At 50.6% G+C, this 20,887-nt stretch overlaps 1 protein-coding gene across 3 annotated transcripts; it reads right to left on the bottom strand.

Moving 5' to 3' along the window:
* Positions 1-136: 136 nt before the first annotated feature.
* Positions 137-20,715, bottom strand: Cpa5 (carboxypeptidase A5). 3 transcript variants are annotated; one of them, XM_042272987.2, is made up of 12 exons: positions 19,655-20,715; positions 18,956-19,167; positions 17,518-17,599; positions 16,420-16,554; positions 8,348-8,446; positions 6,832-6,933; positions 5,571-5,672; positions 5,122-5,232; positions 4,595-4,685; positions 1,194-1,393; positions 810-894; positions 137-454 (listed from the first exon to the last, which is right to left on the bottom strand). In XM_042272987.2, exons 2-12 carry the CDS (start codon positions 19,069-19,071, stop codon positions 273-275), a joined length of 1,305 nt encoding a protein of 434 aa, XP_042128921.2. In that variant the 5' UTR covers positions 19,072-19,167; positions 19,655-20,715; the 3' UTR covers positions 137-272. The 3 variants fall into 3 exon arrangements, with proteins under 3 accessions (XP_042128921.2, XP_042128920.2, XP_076422099.1); XM_042272986.2 differs by having other exon boundaries at positions 137-460; XM_076565984.1 differs by having other exon boundaries at positions 137-460; positions 18,956-19,388; positions 19,655-20,343.
* Positions 20,716-20,887: the final 172 nt, after the last annotated feature.

Below are 20,887 nucleotides of genomic sequence, written 5' to 3' on the forward strand. Positions count from 1 at the left end.
CACATTTTCCTGAAGACAGTAGTGGGGTGGGGGGAGTGTCCCGGATATGTCAAGCTGCCCTGAGGAATGCCTAAGCAGACTCTGTCCCTTCTCAACCCTGAGCACAAAGAGGTAGCAACCAACCCTAGAGGCAATAAGCTGTTCAAACTCGCTTCTATTAGCTAAGGGTCCAACAAGGGTGTGGGGAAGGGATGCTTAACTTGGGATTCAGGAGGAGTCCCAGGCTTTGGGGAAAGGGGTGAACCCCAACTGCTCTGGCCTGAGTAATGTGGCTAATAGGGGTGATTCAGGGTGTGTTTCATGATGGTCCGAATCGCCATCCACGTCTCCTGGGCTGTGGGGACGATCTGTGAGGCTGGCAACAGGAAGCCATATTGTCCAGTGTCCCGGAGCTCGAAGCTGAAGGCATACTTGATGCCACTGTCATAGGCCCAGTCCACCGTGATCCCGCTGGCTGTATCTAAAAAGAAAAGGGCCAAAAGGTGCCCGGGAAGAAGGAGAAGATGTGGCCACAGGGTATAGAAGAAGCCTGTGTGCAAAGTGGACGCTGCCGGCCGCCTGGACCTGCTCACATCGGACTTCCTGATTCAGACCTCATCCTGGACCCGACCCTGCACACCCCCAACCGGTTGTCCCCCTTGCAGAAATGGGCCGACCGACCGAGAATCTTTCCCCTCGAGGAACTTTGAAATAGGCCAGACTGTAGGATCTAGTGCTGCAGACAAATGGCTGCCTGGATGCCACCATCCGCCCAGCCCAGCGAGGCTCAGGCTGCACCTGCCCGCCCCAGGCAGATGTCGCTCACTCACAGAGGGTGGTACTGATGCTGCCAAAAATGTACTCGATCCCGTGCACCTTGTGCAGAGCCTTCACTGTATCCTTGGCAAGATTGAACTGCAAATGAGAGGCAAAGAGTCAGAGGCAGGGCTCCCCGGCCCCGTGTGCTCAGCAGTGGTGGGGTGTGGGGTTGGGAACCCTGGAGGTTGACCATGTGGACAGTACAGGACTGCCAGCTTTGAACTTGACCACTCATGAGAACAGCTCTATGACTCTTCCTGTTAGGGGGTCTCCCTATCATTGGTCCAGACCCTCATCCTGGGAGTCAAAGTCTGAACCGCCTGGGGATGCGCCAGGGCTGGGCTTTCCTAGAGAGAGGCCTTCTGCTTTCCCACACTCTAAACAGCCAATCTTACCAACTCCTCGTGGTTTGGCACAGGCTCCAGAGAGTGGCCATAAGGATACATGACCATCTGAGAGTAGCTGTGGATGGAGATCAGAGCTTTGAAGTTCCCGTGGCTTGTGATGAAGCCCACAATTGCAGCCACCTCTGGCTCCGACTCAGGCGAGGGCCCTCGATAAGTCTCCGAGCAGGGGTTTTTGTTAGAACCATTTCCTGAAGGTAAAATAAAACCACCCAAAGGGTCAGAGTACCCAGGTGTGGCAAAACAGTGTTCATGAAACACGCTTATGTCTTGCGAGCTCTTTTTGCAATTTGGTTGAGATCATGTGACTGCTTCTGGCCAATGAAAATGTAAGCAGCAATGATGTATCTGTTCTGTTTTGAAGCTGTTAAGGAAAAAGGTAGCCAGACCTGGCAATGCACGCCTTTAATTCCAGCACTCGGAGGCAGAGGCAGACAGATCTCTGTGAGTTCAAGGCCAGCCTGGTCTACAGAGCGAGTCCTGGAGAACAGCCAGAGCTACACAGAGAGACCCCAGCTCCAAAAAAAAAAAAGAGAGAAAGAAAGAAAAAGAGAGAGAGAGAGAGAGAGAAGACAGAGGGAGGGAGAAAGAAAAGAAGGGAGGAAGAAAGGGTGACTCCACATTCTCTTCTGTGTGTCCGAAGCAAAACCTTCTGAACAGAAGCAACATGATTCGTTCCTCTGTCACCACTGAAGAGAGATGTCAGATAGGCAGCTACCCACCTGGGTCTGTGTGTGCAAGATCAACTTGGAGTTATGTGGTGTTGTTACTGTTGAAATCCTTCATCCTATACATCAGGATGAAGAATGGAGCCACATCTTGACTCCGGAACTCTGTAGGTTTGCAGGGAGTGCCCATGGCTCATCCTTTGGGCTAAGTCCTGACCGTCCATTGGAGGGGCAGGCGGGCCTGGGAAGGTGCATCCAGAAGCAATCCCAGCCCTCCGCCCCAACCCCAGCCTCCTCTTGAGCGGCAACCCTTTCGTTGGCTCTTTTGGGGTTCATGTTAGTCAGGGGCTCAAACTCAGTATCTAGCGAAGCTTGGTCCCCAGGCACAGTCCTAGAAGTCCCATGGCCTTGTGGCCCAGGGACAGACAAAACGGGTCCCCAGAGCTGCTTGAGGCTGGCCTGAGAATCACAGAGGAAGAGGCTTTTGAGAATTTTTCTCAGGGAACTTGCTTGGAGGAGAGGGCAAAGAAATGAGTGTGTGTGTGTGTGTGTGTGTGTGTGTGTGTGTGTGTGTACTCATGCAAGCATGAATGCATGTGTACATGGGGGGGGGGCGGTAAAGTGCCTGTTACTCAGCCACGCCCCAGGCCTGTGCTTCCATTTTTTGGCCCCTTGAGTTTGTTGCCCCCCTTAGGACTTAGGTGCCTTGTCCACTCATTTCCTTCCCCCAGAGCCAAGTCATATGATGCTGGACAAGGGCTGGTCAAGATTTGTGGGTTAGTAACTCATGGGGAAGGGAAATTCCCACTTCTATCTCCCATTCTGTGTCCCAGAAATGACTGCATCTAACATCCAAGCCCTACTCAGAGACCAAGGATTCTCTTCCAACTTCTGAAGCTTTGAGAAGGAACCAGAACAGCCTTCTTGTCCCTAGGCCACTCCAAACCGTTCCTCCCCAGGAGTTCAGGTGAGGAAGGCACAGCCTCTGAGGGATGGTCTCCAGACTACCCACGACACAACAAGGAAGACAACATAAAAACCATAAACAAAATCTTCCCGCCGAGTCACTCCTTATTCCTGGCCAGAGGCAGCCCAGAGGCCCTTCCATCAACCAAGAGCACACCCCCTCTCGGTTGGGTGGTCCTTGCCTAAGGTTGGGGACCCTGGTTAGAAGAGGGAGAGCAGGGCCCGGGCTGGCATGGGCCGGGCTCACAGTGGCCTTGTTTGTTGTGTCTGATGAGCCCCTGCACCTGCTCCACTTGATGAATGACAAATAGCAACAGATGAGCAGAGCGCGGAGGAGGCTGAAAGCTTTGTCTGTGTCTGCAGCCCACGCAGGGAGAGCGGTTCCCCTGCCAACGGCCAGGTGGCTTTGCCCAAATATGGAGAAACACTTCAGGCCATTAGTTCTGGTTTGAGCTAAGCAGAATAAACTAATCTCCCCTGCCCAAATGGGAATTAGCTGCCTGCCTCTCTGACGTCCACAGTCAAGGTCCTCTGAGCCTGCCTGTCTCACAAGTATCTGCTAATGGATTCATTAGTTGTTTATTTTTCCTTCTCTGAAAAATCTAATTTGTAGCAAGGGGAAATCTCTGAAAAGTACATGGTGAATTATTAAAGCACTAATCTTTGGGTGGTGGGATTATGGGAGCTTTTCCACCCCTTTGGGCCCCCCACCCCCATAACGGTTCTTACATTGTGTATCTACAGATTTTTATTTTATTTGTTTACAGAGAGACCCACAAATGTTATTTTCTTTAAGACAGAATTTATCTACCTCTAAACTGGGCTACCTCAGTTTCTGTGAGTACTGTCATATCTTAGAGCCATGGCTGCCTGCCTAGGCTAACCCTGGTCAATCTGGAGGCAGACAAGTCTAATTTTACAGTCATGATTCCTTACCACACTGGTTACACATGACCCTGATCCTCAGGCACCCACCACCATGTGACCTGGGGGGCTTTGCTCTCCATCCTTTAGAAATTTCCTTAGTTTTTACTGTTAACAAACTCCAAAAAGCCAGATTTACAGAGCCACAGACACCTAGAGCTAGAATATTCTATCATTAGCTTGGCCGCCAATCTATGGATCTGTTTGTTAACCGCAGTGGGTAGTCTCCCTTGGGGAGCAGCCACCCCTTGTCTCCACTGTGGAGTATAGATACTGAATCTGGGGCTGCGGGCTGTATGTATCCTGTAGACTACCCTGGCTGGTCCTGGAATCCCACCCATCCAATTGCTACTTGGCTGGGATCCTGATATTCCCTCTGAATGTTCTCGAAGACTTGTTTCCCTATCTAGTCTCTGTGCCTTTGGCACATGTGAAAGAGAAACAATCAGAAAAGATCATCAAAGAACCCAGGAGAAAGCTACCAAGCCAGCCATGGGATGGTACAACTCTCCCAGAATGAGCTAGCTTCCTGGAGCCTTTCTCTGCCATGTTGAGGATTTGATACTTGCAATGTGTCTTCATTTTAATAGCTAAAGGTTCCCTTAAAGACTTGGCATATGGATCCACATATCCTACATGCAATCTCACCCTCATACCACAGTCAGTCTTAGCTGTGTGCTCACCTGACCCCAGCCATGACACACATATATTAACCAATAATATTGTCCATGCCTCCCAACTTAGGAGTCAACCCAGTCCGATGGTATGAGAGAACCTATTGAAGATCAACCACCCCTCCTCAAGCCCTGCCCTGGATGGAGCAGATTGCCATACCTCCAAAGCCTATCTTCCAGTTCCTGTTGAGGTCCACGCCGATGCAGGCGATGCCATGTTGACTTGACTTGTTTTTTCTCCACAAGCGATTCTGAGAAAGCCCAGGGCGTGCAACCTCATTGACTGGGCCCACTCCCAGGGATGGAAGAGCTGACATCCTGGCCCATGAAAGGGGGAGAGGGTCCTAGTGGGCCAGGAAGGGACAAAGGGCAGGAGCCTCGGGGACAGGATGGGCTGACATGGAGCTGCGCCAGGCTGTGTGCAGAATGGTTCTTCCGTGGTTCAAGGGAGGGCTTAGGGAGAAATCCAATCTTGCGCTGCCATGGCAGCTTCCTCGGGCAGCGGGCATGTTGTGGGGAAAGGTGGTTTTAACCCCATAGCGGTAATGGTCCTGCAGCCCTCTTTTTACCAGGCAGGCTCTCTGTAGAAAGACCCTGAAGAAGCCAGCTCCAGAGTCTGCCAAAACATTCCCCTGCCCCAACACACACTCCAGATGACCACTACTGGGGATCCCCAGCCACCCTTACCATGCTGTGAGTAAAAGCAAAGCCATCAGGGTTGGTGACAATCTCAATGAAAATGTCCATGGCATTCAATATTTTCTTCAAGACGTGGTCTTTGCCATATGTATTGGCAATCTGCAAGAGAGGGTGACGGTAGGCGGTCCTTTCCAGGGTCTCCTGGGGTGCAGCAGAATCTTACACAGGAAGAGCTGGCATTGGCTCATTAAACATATCCCACACAGAACCAAAAGCTGAGTTTTAAACAACTAGAATTCAGAGGCTAGCCAAACTCCCTAATTGTAAAAGACCAGAACATATGATAATGTTCCAAAGGACAAGAGGGGACAGAGAACCCTGAATTTAAAGGAACCAAGTCAAATTTTTCAACTAGAGGTCCCTTTAAATACCCAAAAGTTCCCTCCCTCTGGTCCCAGTCCCTTGATGCGATTCCCCAGTTGCCAGTCCCAGCTGACCTTCTTCGAGATCCAGATGCCAGTGGCGTGGGTGATCCACTCTCGGGAATGGATCCCAGTGTCAATCCAGACAGCCCGGCGATTTGAACCTCCAGTGCTGAACTGGGGAAAAGAATCAGACCACAAACAGAGGGATGACCAAGACAGCCATGGGCTGTCCCTCCAGATCACCTTCACTGTCTGGAATGAATCAGTATGCCAGAAGTCTCAACCTGAGACAAGGAGAACATGCTGGTGGTACACACACACACACACACACACACACACACACACACACACACACACACACACACACACACCAGTGAAGTATGAACACACACGGTGACCTTTGCCTTGGAAGGCAAAGCCACCCAACCTGGAACACAGAATTTCCCAAGACTGAAAGCACCTTAAGACTTGTGCCTCTCAGACTTTAATGGGCACGTGCTCTCGTGGAAATCTTAATGTGCAGGTTGTGGTGCAGTGGGTCTAGGGAGGCCTGTGAAGTTCACAGTTCTAAAACAAGTTATTTCAGAGGGACAAGACTGGAGTGCAAAGCCACACTTTGAGGAGCAACATCCTTTTAGAGAGAGAGACTGTGGCAATGCCTGATGAGAGATCAGAGCAGAGGCAAGTGAAGTCAAGGTAAGGGTAGGCAAGGTCATGTGACTGTTCAGAAGCATCCACCAGAGCCCGTGAGCGCCTCAGTGCCCACCCTCCCTGGCAGTCCATGTCAAGCACCCCACAGAGTTCCCACGCTGGAGCGGGGGCTATGGATTCTTTTCTAGGAGGGTTGTGCTGCCATCCTGTTTCCATCACGACTAAGGGCCCTCCAGCTCGCTCAGGCTCTGTTCAGTGGCCCCCATGAAGGGCTGGAAGGTTTCTCCAGAGCTGCAGGCCCATCTGTAGGGCTGCCTAAGCCAGATGACCTCAGTCCTTATCGAATGAACCCATGTGCACCTCACTTCTTACTCAGCAGGTGAATCAAATTTGGCAACAGGAAAGGCACTGACTCACACACAGTCACCCCAAGCTGAGGTGGCAACTGCCACTCCACAGGCCTGTATCTTAGCAACCTTCCACTACTTCCTGCCCAGGTCCCAGCACTGCCACCTGTCCATACCTGCAGAGGGGACTCCCCGATTGCACAAAGCTCGTGGATCTGTAGTATAGTATATGCTTATCTTTGCTATTCAGAAACTCCCACCCAGCCACTTATAAACTCCATCTTATGACAAAGACATCACTCTCTGGTCTCCTGCCTGATGCAGTAGGCTCTTACCTTCAAGACGAGAATGGACCGATTTTCAAAGCTGTTGCCAATGTGAATTTTGGAAACGAGATTCGAATGTTCAGCTACAAAGTTGTCAATCCAACTATATATCTGAAAGCAATGAAGTCTATCAGATTGGTCGTTAAATGGGCGGGGTGAGTTCCAAGCATGTCAATGAATATTGTTCATCCATCCCACCTTTTTTTATGCTTTCCTGCTTCTCCTGAGAGCCTAGAAGAATGTGGGTCAAGATGTACAAACCCTGAAGATGCCCTCAGAGCTAAAGGAGATTGACTTGGGCCCTGGCTAGAATGCCAGGCTCCTTATGTCCATGCCGACTGTACTTTCACCTGAGAGAACAGCATGTATTGAGCCCACTCAAATCCTAGGCTTGAGCTGCCTGTGGTAGCACATGTCTGTAATCCCAACCCTAGAGAGGCCGAGGCAGGAGGATCAGCAATTCAAGCCAGCCTGGGCTACATAGGAAGACCCTGTCTAAAAAATAAAATAAAAATTCCTAGACACGCCTGCGTAGATCTCCTTTTTGCAAATTCATTCTCCTGTCTTCACTCTGGGGTCCGTTCTACCCACCCGACAGATCTCACACACTCTGGAGTTCACTCTGGGGTCCGTTCTGCCCACCCGACAGATCTCACACACTCTGGAGTTCACTCTGGGGTCCGTTCTGCCCACCCGACAGATCTCACACACTCTGGAGTGCCGTTTCACATCTTTTTCACCCCCTCTAGACTTGGAGGAAGGGTAGTATTTTATTTATTGTTGACATCAATAACAGTGACAGTCTGTATTAGCTCATTTTCTTGTCCTTTCAGTACATATCAATGAATAAACATTAGAAAGAAAATGGATTCTCTATTACAGGGCTTATGGAATAGAAGAGTGATGGAGGAGACAATATCAATAATGTCATGTCCTTTGCAGGCAAATGAGACCTATGCCTTGAGTTTCTTTCTGGAGTGGAAGTTCCTGTGCCCGTCTTTATGTTCTCCCTTAAACACGGTGACCATTGCTAAAATCTGACCTAGCTGCCTGTCACTATGATCACACATTTCCTCCAAGTACGAGCAACTGCTTGTTTCTACAGGCATGGCTTCCCAGTATGTCTGGATTACTGCCCCTCAGACCTCAAGAATCCACAGCTGGGGCCACAGAACACCAGGACTGGTCACAGGGAGGTCAATGAATCACTGGTCAGGGGATGGGCTATGAATGCAGTCTCCACCGACTCTCTTCTGGCCTGTCATGTGTCCACACCTTAGTGTGCCAACCAAAGAACCATTCCCTGAGCTCTGTGCCTGCCTCTTGAACGTCTGAGCTGCAGCCCCCGCTACCCGACTCTGGACCCCTTTCGGCCGCCGCCCCCAGACATCCTTTACCTAATGTATTTTCTCTGTCCTCCCCACGTTCACAGTCTCTTACAGTCTCAGAATCCTTCTCTAGTCCTTGCCTGATCCTGGCGGTCCCAGGGGTTCTGAGGCACGGGGGCTTGCCCAGGTGGCCCTACCTCCTCCAGTGTGTGATAAGAGGAGTAGCTGAAGCTACTGGTACTACGTTCCAGCCTCCGGGATCTCGCCATGGCATCTCTCTCTTCATCCAGCAGCACCTAGCACATGGGAAGACACACTGGAGAGGCGGAAGAGAGCCCCGCCCACAACACCAACCCAAGGGAACGAACCACCATGATGGTGTGCCGTGCACCGGGAGGGTGTATGGCTGAAGGGTGATTCTCCATGTCCTAGCATCCATGCTCTCTTCGCCCAGATGAGCGTACAGGAGTCGGTCTGAAGGGACAGGCTTTAGGTGTCTCTGCTCCCAACCCCTGTGGTACTTGTTGTAGCCTTGGTTTCCTCAACTGAAGAACGAAGACAGCAGTCTCAACTGCGCTGCCTCCCAGGCCCAAAGGGAGCGATGTGTGTGGAGGTGTGTTTGGAAGGATGCTCACAGGTTCCCGCCAATGTTGGCTTTGGACTTTGTGACACTGAACCATGGACAATGACCACCCTAGGGGAGCAGATGACCACTCTGACTTCCAATATCAACTCTTCTTCCAGGAAGTAGTCTAGACAACTGGTATCCCAGCCATTCAGAAAACCAGACGTGGACAAAGCCAGCCCACATCATGATGAATGTGTCAATTATTCTCACTCATCATGTTAGCTGCCTGCCAGACACAGCACACATGAGCCAGAAGCCATGTCTCAGGGTGCTGGCTTAAGGTTGGCATTCACCTTCATGTAATGGTTCCTACTGACCATAGGAAGAGAGGGCACTCAAGTGCCTAGGCTGACTGCTGACCGCTCCCACTACCCACCACTGAAGTCACTGCTGGGACACTGTTCCCAGCTCAGGGAAGAGTGTGACAGGCAGGTTCTGACCTAAGGCACCCCAGGACTAGCACTGATTTCTCAGTATGGGAAATGCCCAAGCCCTTCCGCCTGAGAATGTGAGCCAACATCATCATCAACCCAAAGGGACCTCCTGAAGCTCTGGGTCACAGCTTGGACATAGCCTTATTTGGTGACCAATGCCTTTTGGTCTATGAAGTATCTTTATCCTCTGTTCTTGTTCTCACTTGATCTGGTCAGATGACCAGATTCCAGGGAAGGAATGAAGTCAGGATTGGGGTGTTTTAGAGATAAAACAGATTGGAGAGGTGACAGCCCTTCAATGCAAAGCTAAGAAGTGTCAGAGACGAGATGAAAACCAGGTCTTCTAGTTCCCAGCAGTGGATTCCTCAAGCCAAGCTTCAAAAACTAAAGACTAACAGTAATAACATATACACACAGATATGCGTATCTGTGTGTATATAAATAAATATAGATAAAGAGAGGAAACAGAAGTATGTGAAATGTTAACAGCTGAAAACTCCATCATATTATTCTCGCAATTAAAAAGTTTTTTCAAGTAATGAAAACTCAAGTATCCTCAAGCACAGGAAAACAAGACATTAAAATGCCAAAAATAAATATAACAAAATGCTAATGGTGCCTGTTCGAATAAGATTAGAATTTTGAACATTTTCCCCCATACTCTGATTTTACATTTTGGCAACATGCTTATACTACTTCAGTGAGCAAGGACTTTGAAGTGAATAAATACTATCAGAACCAAAGCCTGACTGCTAATGTGAAGTACCAGCTGCAACGTCTTCAGGCCCAGGGCTGGGGGGAGAGAGAGGGTCCCCACCCGCTGCCCTGTATGAGGCTGCTCGTTCTTCCACGGGGGCCCTGTCCACTTGCTCACAACCCTCAAATTAATAGATTATAGATTTTTTAAATGGGCCTGGAAATCAATGTCTGGGGCTCCTATGACTTACTGTCTCCGCACCAACTACATGTTCAGTGATTATAACCGCCATGTTTCTAGCTAGGCTGGCCCAACTTGAGGCTTCCCATTTGGGCAAAGCCAGAATGCCTGGGTAAATCAGACATGGCTGGAGGAGACCTTGTCCTTGTGGGCCACTCACAAGCACAGCCCTGGGAAAGCTCTCATAAAGGAAAGTGTCGTCTTCCTCCCAGGAAATCCACCCAAATCGCAGCAGCCCACCGTGACAAATGTCTGTCTGTCACTGAGGGCTGGTACAACCAGCTGTCGTGAGCTGGCTGTGAGAAGGCTGACAGCTGAGTCCAGGCAGACCTGGTCTTTCTCTACACCCACCAGAGTGCAGCAACAAGGTTGGGAGCTGTAATCCCCAGGGTGTAGTAGGGCCTGAGTTGGGAATGGATGGTGGGGAGATTGGAAGAAAGTCCGAAATGGTCCAGTTCTTCCAACATGGCCAGGGACACCCATAGGAAACAGCTTGGAAGAGTCCAGCCTTGGTTCCACAGTCAGGATGGAGGCAAATGGGAGGTTGGCACCAAACTGCAAATGTCTTTCCAAATACCCTCCCAGCCCCGTGAATGTACAGGACACCCTCCTAGGAGCTGAGAACCCTCAGCCCTTACAGCTGGCCCTCAATTCCAGGAACATTAATCTACCCTGGCCTGAAAACTCAACAAATGTTTGCTCTCTTCTGGGGGTGAGGGAAGAGGCTGAGAGCTGAAAAGGGAGCCTTGCATGGGTTCAGGATGTCAAACAACCCCGTCAGGCTCCTGGGGGAAGCACTGGACTGAGAAGCTCAGAAGTCAGCCATTTGCCCTCCCTGGAAGCCGTAACCTGACAGGGGCCATGAGACCTGAATGTGAATTCATTCATTACAGGGATAAGCAAGGGTGAGGCCTTGAAAGACAAAACAAAAACGAACAAACAAACAAACAAACAAAAACCCACCCCTGTGGTGAGGGAAGGAAGCAGCCCAGGACCCCAAAGGTGGAGCTGAGGCCTGGAGAATGCTAGTCTCCATGCAGCCTGCTCCAACCACAGACCTCCCTAGACAGAGCTCGCAGTGGGGAGCTGTGTGTTTTCAGCAGGAAGTTCTCTTAGATTCTTTCTGGCCCTCTTCTCCAGGCTCTGTAAGCACCATACCCAGGAGGGGCTGCAGACGTGACATTGTTAAAATGGAGCCCCTCAGCAGTTAAGGCTGAACCACTGGGGAGGGAGACCCAAGCTAAAACACCACGCACAAGCAACCATCTTGAATGACCCAGTGTGGTCCCCTAGTCAGGCCGCCTCAGATGAGACACTAATACTGTTTCTAATTTGGGCTCTGCCTCAGTTTCCCCTCATACAACGAGGGTTATTTTATATCATACACTTTAGCACATACCTGAAAGTACTGACCTGAGGATCGGCCTGGCACACAGCAAATACTAGCTAACTTTAGCCAGGAGGAAGAGGAGGAGGATGGCCATGACGGGGGGCTGGGGAAGCAGGAGAGGGGACCACACAGTTTAAAGAGGGGTGAAAGCTGTGAACAGATGAGCCGTGCAGACACCTGCCGGAACGGCATTCCAGGAGGACACCAGCAGACACAAAGGCTTGAGATGTGAATGCCGCCAAGGGCCCTGAGGCAGGAGAGCATCGGGCAAGTTCTAGGAACGTCCAAGAAGATGGCAGGCACAGAGCATGAGGCAGCAAGGGGGACTTCCGGCAGGGGTGGCTCACGTGGAGCCTTGGCCTTTTCAAGAACTTTGCGTTTATTTTGAGTTGGAAAGAAGCCCCTGGAGAGTTTGCCTACCTGCCTGTGTTCCTTCCTGCCTGCTTTTTAAAATCTATCTATCTATCTGTCTGTCTGTCTGTCTATCTATCTATTCACTCACTCACTCACTCACTCTCACTCACTCACTTAAGACAGTCTTACTATATAGCCAGCCTGGAACTTAACATCCTCTTAGCTCCATCCCCAGAGAGGTGGGATACCCAGTCCCAATTGAAGAGTGTCAAGTAGGGAGGAATATAACTGGATTTATGTATTTTGTAAAGGACTCTGGCTACTGCCTTGAGAATGGAGAATAGTGAAGCAAGGATAAAGTTGGGGAGAACAGACAGTTCCGGGAACACAGTTCTATGATCCCAGTTCTCATGGAGGCTGAGGCAGGAGGCTCTTGAGTTTCAGTGAGACCCTTTGTGGGACACAGTCCCCCAGTGATAGATAGCTTTGTGACCCACAGTGGCAGTCTGGGATGCATCAGAAGTGTTTGAAGGGAGAGCCTGCAGGATCTTTGGTAGGCTGGATGGAGGGTTTAAGAAGGGAGTCCAGAATGATTCCCAGGAGGCTTCTGAGCTCCCAGAGGCTGTGGAGCAGCAGACAGGGACTTGGGGTGCGCCTGTTGTACCTGGAGAGTTTGCAAGGACCCTCAGACAACCATGCAGACTGCTGAAAGGTGCTGGAGTTCAGGGAAGACTCCGTTGGAGACATAAGGGGTCATGAGGAGATGGGGGGACTTGGCTCCGTCGCCCTGGACCAAGGTGTGGAGACCGGTCTTAGTTTTGTGATCAACAGATGGACCGGGGAGCTAGCCCAGCCAGGAACAGTAAAGCGTCCTAGGAGACCAGAGGAGAGACACCGCCCGAGCTGCACCAGGGAAAGATGGACAACTAGATCACAAGTGGACCGAGTGGGCCCTGTGCCTCTGCCCAGGACCCTGTGCCTCTGCCCAGGACCCTTTTGGTGAAGGAGGGGCAGACAGCCTGCCAAAGGAAATTGGTAGTCAGAACAAACAAACAGTCAGTATTTCGAGTTTTGTTCTAGAAGGAAACAGAGAAAGAGGGCGGTAGCTAGAGAGGGGAAAGAGATGGATCAGGAGGATTTTTTTTTTTTCTCAGAGAGCTCAATGGCTGCCTATTTGTATGCTGATGTGGATAAGCCTACGGAGAGAGGAGCCGGTGGAGCGGGATTTATACTAAATTGTATTTCTCTCTGGATGGTCAGAGCATGGGTGATTTTTGTTTTCTTCTTGCGCTTTTCCCCTGTTTTCCAAATTATCTAACATGAATATTTATTAATTTTGCAATCAGAAAAAAGCCATTAAAATCCGAGGCGCTGATTGCTCAAGTGAGGCCTTTTGGTGGTGACTCATCCCAGGGAGGGAAAAAAAACACCGAAGGGCTGAAAAGAATGAAGAGGTGAAGAAAAATTAAATGCAAATCAAGCACCCTCGGAATCAGATAATTTCTTGCCTGGCCCACAGCAGTTTCCCCCCACCAGCCTCCTCCTGTCAGTCTCCCGGGCCCAACACTACCCCAGGAAGAGGAGCCTTTCTAAAATGTAAATCTGGGGGTGTAAAAGGCCCCCCTAAGTCTCCCCTTCTATCTACGGTTTGGGGGATAAACCCCTCCCACTTCACAGGGCCAAAGATGCCCTTCACGTGGAGTCAGATCAGGGTGGGGGCCTCCTTTCCCGTAAGCTCCCCTTCGGAGCTCAGCCGCACACACGCATGGGTAATTACTGCTTCACAGCCAGTGACGTGCCTCTGGTATCCGCTCCCATAGCAACCTGTGCACACTCCACCGGGGCACTCACCCACTCCACCACCCATTACCCCCTCCCTCCCAGCCCCCCACTCTCTCCAGCTCCCCTGGATACAGCCTTGAGTTTGGTGGGTTTGCTTCTGATTGCGGTTCCTGTGTTTCCAAGGGCCTCGCCCAATACTCAGCATACAGTAGGCATATGTGTGTCTGCAGTCCCTGGTCCCCTCCTCAAAAGTCCTCCCAGCCTCTGGATAAAGATCAAAACCTGCAAAGCTTTCCATGACCCACTGTGCCTGGCTCGAACTGCCAAACACACCTCTTTTTTCTTTGCCTTCTCTTCTGTAGTAATTCAGCAAGCACTTATTAAGGCCAGGGGTGCACCGATCGATAAGAGAAATGCAGCTGAATCTGGGGGAGACCAATAGACTCCCCACCCCCTCACACACATGCCAGGCCTAGACCCACTGACATCATTCAAGCTACCATTATTGAAGGCTCACTTTGAGGGGACGCTGTTAGCCCTGGAGCCGAGCTTGTGCGTCAGTATCTCAAATAAGCTTGCTCCATATCAACCTGGTGCACAAATCCCTTCTGGTCCTGTCAGTACTTCTGAGCCTCTGGCCTGCACCCCTCCCCCACTGTCACCACAAATCAACCAGGAACAACAGCCTCTCCCCACCCCTGGCGCCCTCCGAAGCCACAGAGTGACCTCAAGGGCGGCAGTCCCAGCTTGATGCTTTGCAGGCTGATGGTTGGAAAGTCTGCTTGCAGAGAGGTTAGAGCAGAGAGTTCAGGGCATTTTCCTGGGAAGGGATCCCACAGGAGTTCAGGCGTGGGGACTTCAGGAGAGGATCTCTCTGGAGGGGTCGGTGAGGGGAACTCAGGGGTGACCCCAGGGCTGTCCCTGACATGCAGAAATCAACCAAGTTTTTTGAGGCTTCTGAGTGTCTGTTTGCCAAATGCTGCTGCGTTCCCAGGACTGGCACAGCAGAAGCGGGAAAACAGGAACTTCAAAATAGAGGCACGGGCTAAAAATGAGAACTCAGTTCTGCTCTTTTGATGTGGTAGCCTCCTTTGTCTGTGTGAGTTTCCCCATTTTTGTTTGTGGGGGATTTAATTAGAGAAACATCCCACCCCCACATGTTGAGCGGGAAACAGATGTGTCTGATGAGGGATAAAGGACTTTGAATGGACCCCAGTGCCCCAGCCCTGTGCTGGCCTGGGAAAGGAATGTTGCCTAATGCGTTGATCCCTCGGCATGCGGTGTCAAGTGTGTGCGCGCTGGGAGGCTCTGTGTTCCCACACTCTAAGCCTTTAGAGGAGATTAGTGCTGAACAGCGGTTAGGAATGAATCTCTGTGGCTGCAGTTCTACAGGTACATAGGATGCAGCCTGGGAGGCTTAACATCTGAGCGGTACCCAAGGATCTGTTACCAATACCCCCTCCCCACAGGTCTATGTGCAGGCCGTGCACAGGAGGGCCAGAAGCCAACGTCTTCCTCAATCACTCTCCACCTTCGTTTTTGAGGCAAGGGTTCTCACTGAAGCCCTTGTTCTATGATTCAGCTCGACTGGCTAGCCAGAAACCCCCAGGATCCCCCTGCCGCCACCTCCCAGCACTGGGATTACAGGCAGACTCTGTGCTTGCTACGGGTGCTGGAGATCCAACTCAGGTCCTCATGCTTGAGTGGCAAGCACTTGACCAACTGATCCACCTCCCCAGACTGGGGAGGCTCTTAGGATGTCCTTGAACATAGGACAGATGAACTCGATTTTCGTGGTGCTCTTAGCAAAGACAGTGGAAGACTGGAATCAAGTGAAGACAGGGTGTTTGGGAGTTTAAGATGCCTTTCTCCCTACCCTAACCTGAGTCGGGTCTGCCATGTCCCCGAGATATTGGTAGAACCCCATCTGGGGGAGATGCTCAGAGCGCATTAGGATCGGAGAGGGGGAGGGTCAGCAGGTCGCATTGGGCTTCTTCCCCCCATCCCATAGAATCCCTCTGGTACTGAGTGTCTGAGACCTAATGGAGGACAAGAGGAAACCATGAGAGGGCTAGGAAGGACCTTTGCTGTTCCCGTCTGTCTCCATTTCCTGTATCCTTTGCTGGTAGTTACAAAGTCTTCCAGAAGCGGGCGCATCCACAATTGCCACTCTGTGAGTACTCCTTGCCTCCACAAGGGAACTCTAGCCCAGACTTAAAATTCCTCTCAGAAATGTGTATTGTTTTTGTATTTTATTTAGTTTGGTTTTGCGTGTGTGCATACATGTGGTCATGTTTGTTCGATTTTTGTTTTGAGACAGCTTATCAGGTAGTCTAGGTTGGTCTTGAACTCACTACATAGCTCAGGATCCTCCTGCCTTTAACTCCCAAGCACTGCGGTTACTGATATGTGCCACTATGCCCAGTTTTATGTCTAGTTCTATGCAGAACTGAGTGAGCACTGAGCCCAGGGCCTCATGCAAGCTAGGCAAATATTCTATCAACTGAGCTACATCCCCAAGCTCAGAAATGTACAATTTCATTTCTTCCATAATGTGTCCTCAAACATGCAGCTGGATATCCACAGGCGAGATGTCTGCACTTGGCTTAAGGGGGTTTTTGTTTTGTTTTGCTTTGGTTTGGTTTTTTGTTTGTTTGTTTGTTTGTTTGTTTCTCCATGGTGTGAACCAACCAAAAAGACCGTGGAAAGTGAGATCCCCACTGTGACCCAGGGTAGGACCTCACCTGGATGTCCTTTATCATGACGCTGTAAGTAAGGCCGTGAGACTTCAGATAAGCTTTGACATCATGTAGTTCAGAGAAGGGAACTCTCATGTCCACGGGGAGGCTAGGTCTGGCCGGACCACGCCAGAAGTCCACCTTGTTCACAAAAAAAGAAAGAAAGAAAAGAAAAAAACACAGTTGTGTTTATTGCCTGTCCTTATATACTCATTCAGTAGGCATCCTGGGGGCCAGGGCCTAGGTTTCTTTTATACTTCAAAGGGATCCAGTTCCATAAAGAAAATGCTAGGGTTTGCAGAGAGGAATAAATCCCCCCTCACCAAGCTTCTTTCTCTGTTTCCTGGTTATCTTTACCATCTCGACTCACTCATTGTCCGTATTTCACCTAGAGCTCCTGCCACCTAGGACATTGGCCTGGACGAGAACCCAGGCCAGAAGAGGCAGGCATGTCTTCTTCTGGTCCCCTGAGAGCCTACACCTTATGTCCATCTATACATCTGTAAAATGGAGACACCGAGCGGTAGAATCCCTCATTGATAGGGACACTCCTATAAATAGCAGCAAGAGCTTTGGGCCGCGTCCAGAAAAAGCTGGTTGTTTTACAAGCCCTCAAACAAAAGCCCTTATTATAATTGTCAAAGAAAATGTTTTCCATTGTGAGAACTTGTAGAGGACAAATGTTCTTGGAAACAGATACCCAGGCTGACAGACACAGACCCAAACACAACACAAGTTTGCCACGCGAAGCCATTCCAATTGGAAGGCAGATGTGAGCAGGCCCATGCTACATGGCAGCAGGGACATCTGTGCTCTCCTGCGGCTTTAGGACATGGCGGCTGTTTTCAGAGCGTGCTCCTCACTCCCCCATCCACGACAGAGGGGAAGGCTAAAGGAATCACAGCCGACAGAGGCCACCCAACTTCATGGGAACATGGCCCTCACGTGTGGCAGAGAACATGTGGACTTGTCCACAATCTAGTGAACATTTTTGAGACCTCAGGAAGGTTTCGGGGTGGGAGAGAGTAAGGGGGCAAGACAAGGAGCCGAGGTGGACAGTCACACCAGCGCTGTGACAGTCGTGTCCCCAGGAGCAATCCTCACCTTCTGGGGCTTCAGGCCCTCCAGATCCCTGAGAAGCGACAGCTGCTTCTCGTTTTTGGCCAGGACTCGAAGAACCTGGTCTCTGGGAAAACATGGGGAGAAAGCAATGGCGGTCTCCAGGAAAGCTAGGCCGGAGGAAAGAGGAAGTAGGGAGAGGAGGGAGACCGGACTGGAGGAGACTCAGCATGGAGGAGACTCCTCAGCATGGAGGAGACTCCTCAGCATGGAGGAGACTCCTCAGCATGGAGGAGACTCCTCAGCATGGAGGAGACTCCTCAGCATGGAGGAGACTCAGCAAGGACTGGAAGCTCACACGTCTACCCCCCCCCCACACACACACAGAGCGAAAGGGATGGAGAAGCGGACGGACAGATTCAGAGCGGCTGGGGAACCAATGGTAGCTCCAGGTGCTGAACCCCACGGAAGGGGAGACCAGACCACCCCAGCCTCTCCAGGCAGAGCAGCTCATGCTTCTTTCCTTTGAGCTGGGTAGGTAGGTGGGTAGTGAAGAGCCAGAGTCCCACATCATGAGCTCTCTCCCATGAGGGTCTGAGGTGGGATAGTGCGGCTCTCTGCCTGCCTGGCTCTGGGACCCCGAAGGTGACTCCCCTCTAAGCTGCGTCTCTTTCTTGCTGTCCAGTCTGTGGCTCAGCCTTCTGGGACACTGGGAGGCCTGGTGTGCATGCTCAAGCTCGCTACTGTTCAAAGGAGGATAACAGCACTCTACTTTTGATACGAGTGTATCGTCTAATGAGAGTTAACAATTTCTTCAAGGATTTGAGGAGAAATATAAACCTTCAGCCCTAAAGAACATGGATAAAATCTGTTGCGTGTGGTTTTAGAAGTTTTTCTAATTTGTTTTTTTTTATTGGTGTATATTAATTGTACTTACTAATGGGTTTCGTTATGATCTTTTCGTGCATGCATAAATGGATTTTGATCCTATTAACCCTTTGCCCGTTATCCTCTCTTGTCCCCTCCCACTTTGTCTGATCCGTTCCCTCTGCCCAACTAGTCTCAATTTTAGGAGATCCTCTCAGAACCCTGAAAACTTAACCCTGAGCTTCAGATTCAAACTCTAGATTGGAGAAGGAGAATAACATGGCCAAAACATCTGCCCTGGAGTATGAGTGACAGATCAAAGAGCCTGAAGGGGGTTCTGGATGGGAGCTGAAACTTTTGTCTGATCTCACCCAGGAGTACACATACATACACACACACACACACACACACACACACACACACACACACACACACAGAGAGAGAGAGAGAGAGAGAGAGAGAGAGAGAGAGACTCATACACACAGACACACACACAAAGACTCATACACACAGACACACACACCGCACACACTCCACACAGACACACACACTCAGAGCATGTAGGTCTTTCCCCTCCCAGCTGATCTTCCCTTCCTAGCAAGCAGCAGCCACTCACCCTGTGAAATTCACTTGGCCCCAAGCTACAGCCAAGATAAAGGTGAAGATCAGAAGTGTCCGTCTGTCCACAGGGGACAGCCCAGGGCCTGTTCCTCTGCCTAGGGGGCCCTGCATGCTTCTTTCTCCAGGCAAGCTTCAAGGGCTTTCTTCCAGCTTGGCCATAGCCTAGGCCTCACGACTGCAAGTCACCTGAAGGCCAGCAGGCCGGGCCTGAGAATGGACATTAGGTTCTAAGGGATCATAATCTTCTCATGGCATGTGGAACCCACATGCCAGGCCCTGGAGAACCAGACCAACCCTCCTCCCTCCTTTCCTGGGGAGGGGGTGGGGAGAGGGGGTAAAGGAAGTTGAGACCCTTAGCTTTTCTTTCCTCTGCAGGATGGGGAGGAAATTCCCTGTGCCAATCTCCGCACCAGCATCACATCCTCCATCTCCAGAGAAAGAGAAGGAGCTAGTGGCGCTAGGCTGTCCCTCTACACTGCTCCCTCCGCCCTCCTCCCCTTCCCACACACCGACACCGTCACTGGGCCATACCCTCCTCACACAGAAGAAAGTGAGCATCACTGAAGGGTCACAGGGCTCAGGACAGGGACTGGGTGCCCAGACCCTGTATAAGGAACCGGGGCCTTTTACCCGGTCAGCTCTCAGGGAGCTAACTCTCCAGTGAGGGGCTGTTGAAAATCCCTTCCCTCCCTACCTCACAGGAGACCTGGAGTATTAGATGAGACAAGCTGGATGACCGGCTTGTGACACCTGGCACATGTAATGTCTTCTTATTTAGAAGGCATTAACTCGTGGCTACAGGTCTGCACTCCTGCTGGACAGGGAAGGTGAAGGGAGATGGAAGGAAGGAGGTCTGTACTGTGTAAGAGGAGGAACTCAGCCAGGACGCCCCGTCTCTGGCATCAGACAGTCACTGTCGCTCTGCCGAGACAGGCGGGGCGATTTCTGCCGGCCGTGAAGGCCACGGCAGTCATTTGTACAGTTCTCAACCAACAGCAAAGGCCACTTCTCAGGCCTGCAGAAGCCCTGCACGGTCTCCTTACGGTTTGGGAATGGTAAGAATAAAGGAGAGGCCAGTACACAAAGTAGTCATCTTGAAAGAATGAAGTGAAAGATGAGGCCTGAATGACACAGGGTGAATCTAACAAGAAAATCTGAAAGAGGTGGGAAGATTCCAAGCCAAAAATCCAACAGAGTTCTTCTGTCCACAAAGGCCACTTAACTGTCGCTAGAGATTCTCAGCAGCCCCCTCTCCACCCATCCTCTCCCACAATAGCCAATTAGCTGGCCATGTGTGTTGAGGAGGTCACTCTTCTATTGATGGCTGGCCCCGCTCTCCACCCCCTGCCCTACTCCATTATTTCATGGGTCAGCTGTTCGGACCTGCCAAGCTCGCCTAGAACCCCAGCTTTGGAAACGCTCAGAAAGTAACATTAGCAAAGGGCTTAAGGACCTAGGAAAGAAAGCAATTGTACTGCTTTAGTAGCCATGGGAATAAAAGAATGAGCTGGTAAATAATAGCTCAGAAATTCAAAAGAAAAAAGTGGGAATGGTACTAGTCACCGAGAGCACCCAGCATCTTCTTGTTCAAAAGCATCATTTTAAGCCACTAACAATGAGACAAATATCCCTGCACTTGGTTTAGGAATGGGAGAGAGCTGGAAAGAGAGAGAGAGAGAGAATTAGAGTGAGAACAAGGGTAAGGAGAGAAAGAGAAGCGCTTGGGAATTCTGGAGAATTCTATGGCAGCACTTCCAATAGAACTTTCTACGATAATGGGAATGTTCTACCTCCACATCATCAGGAGACAGTCAACTGGCCCCTTGACGTGCCTGAGAAATTTTTTATTGTGTTTCATTTTCATTAATTTAAATAGCCCCACTTAGGGAATGCCTACAATCTCAGACAGCAGAGTTCAGTGGGAATT

This window comes from Peromyscus maniculatus, chromosome 3 (assembly GCF_049852395.1).
Source record: "Peromyscus maniculatus bairdii isolate BWxNUB_F1_BW_parent chromosome 3, HU_Pman_BW_mat_3.1, whole genome shotgun sequence".
Classification (NCBI taxonomy): Eukaryota; Metazoa; Chordata; class Mammalia; order Rodentia; family Cricetidae; genus Peromyscus; species Peromyscus maniculatus.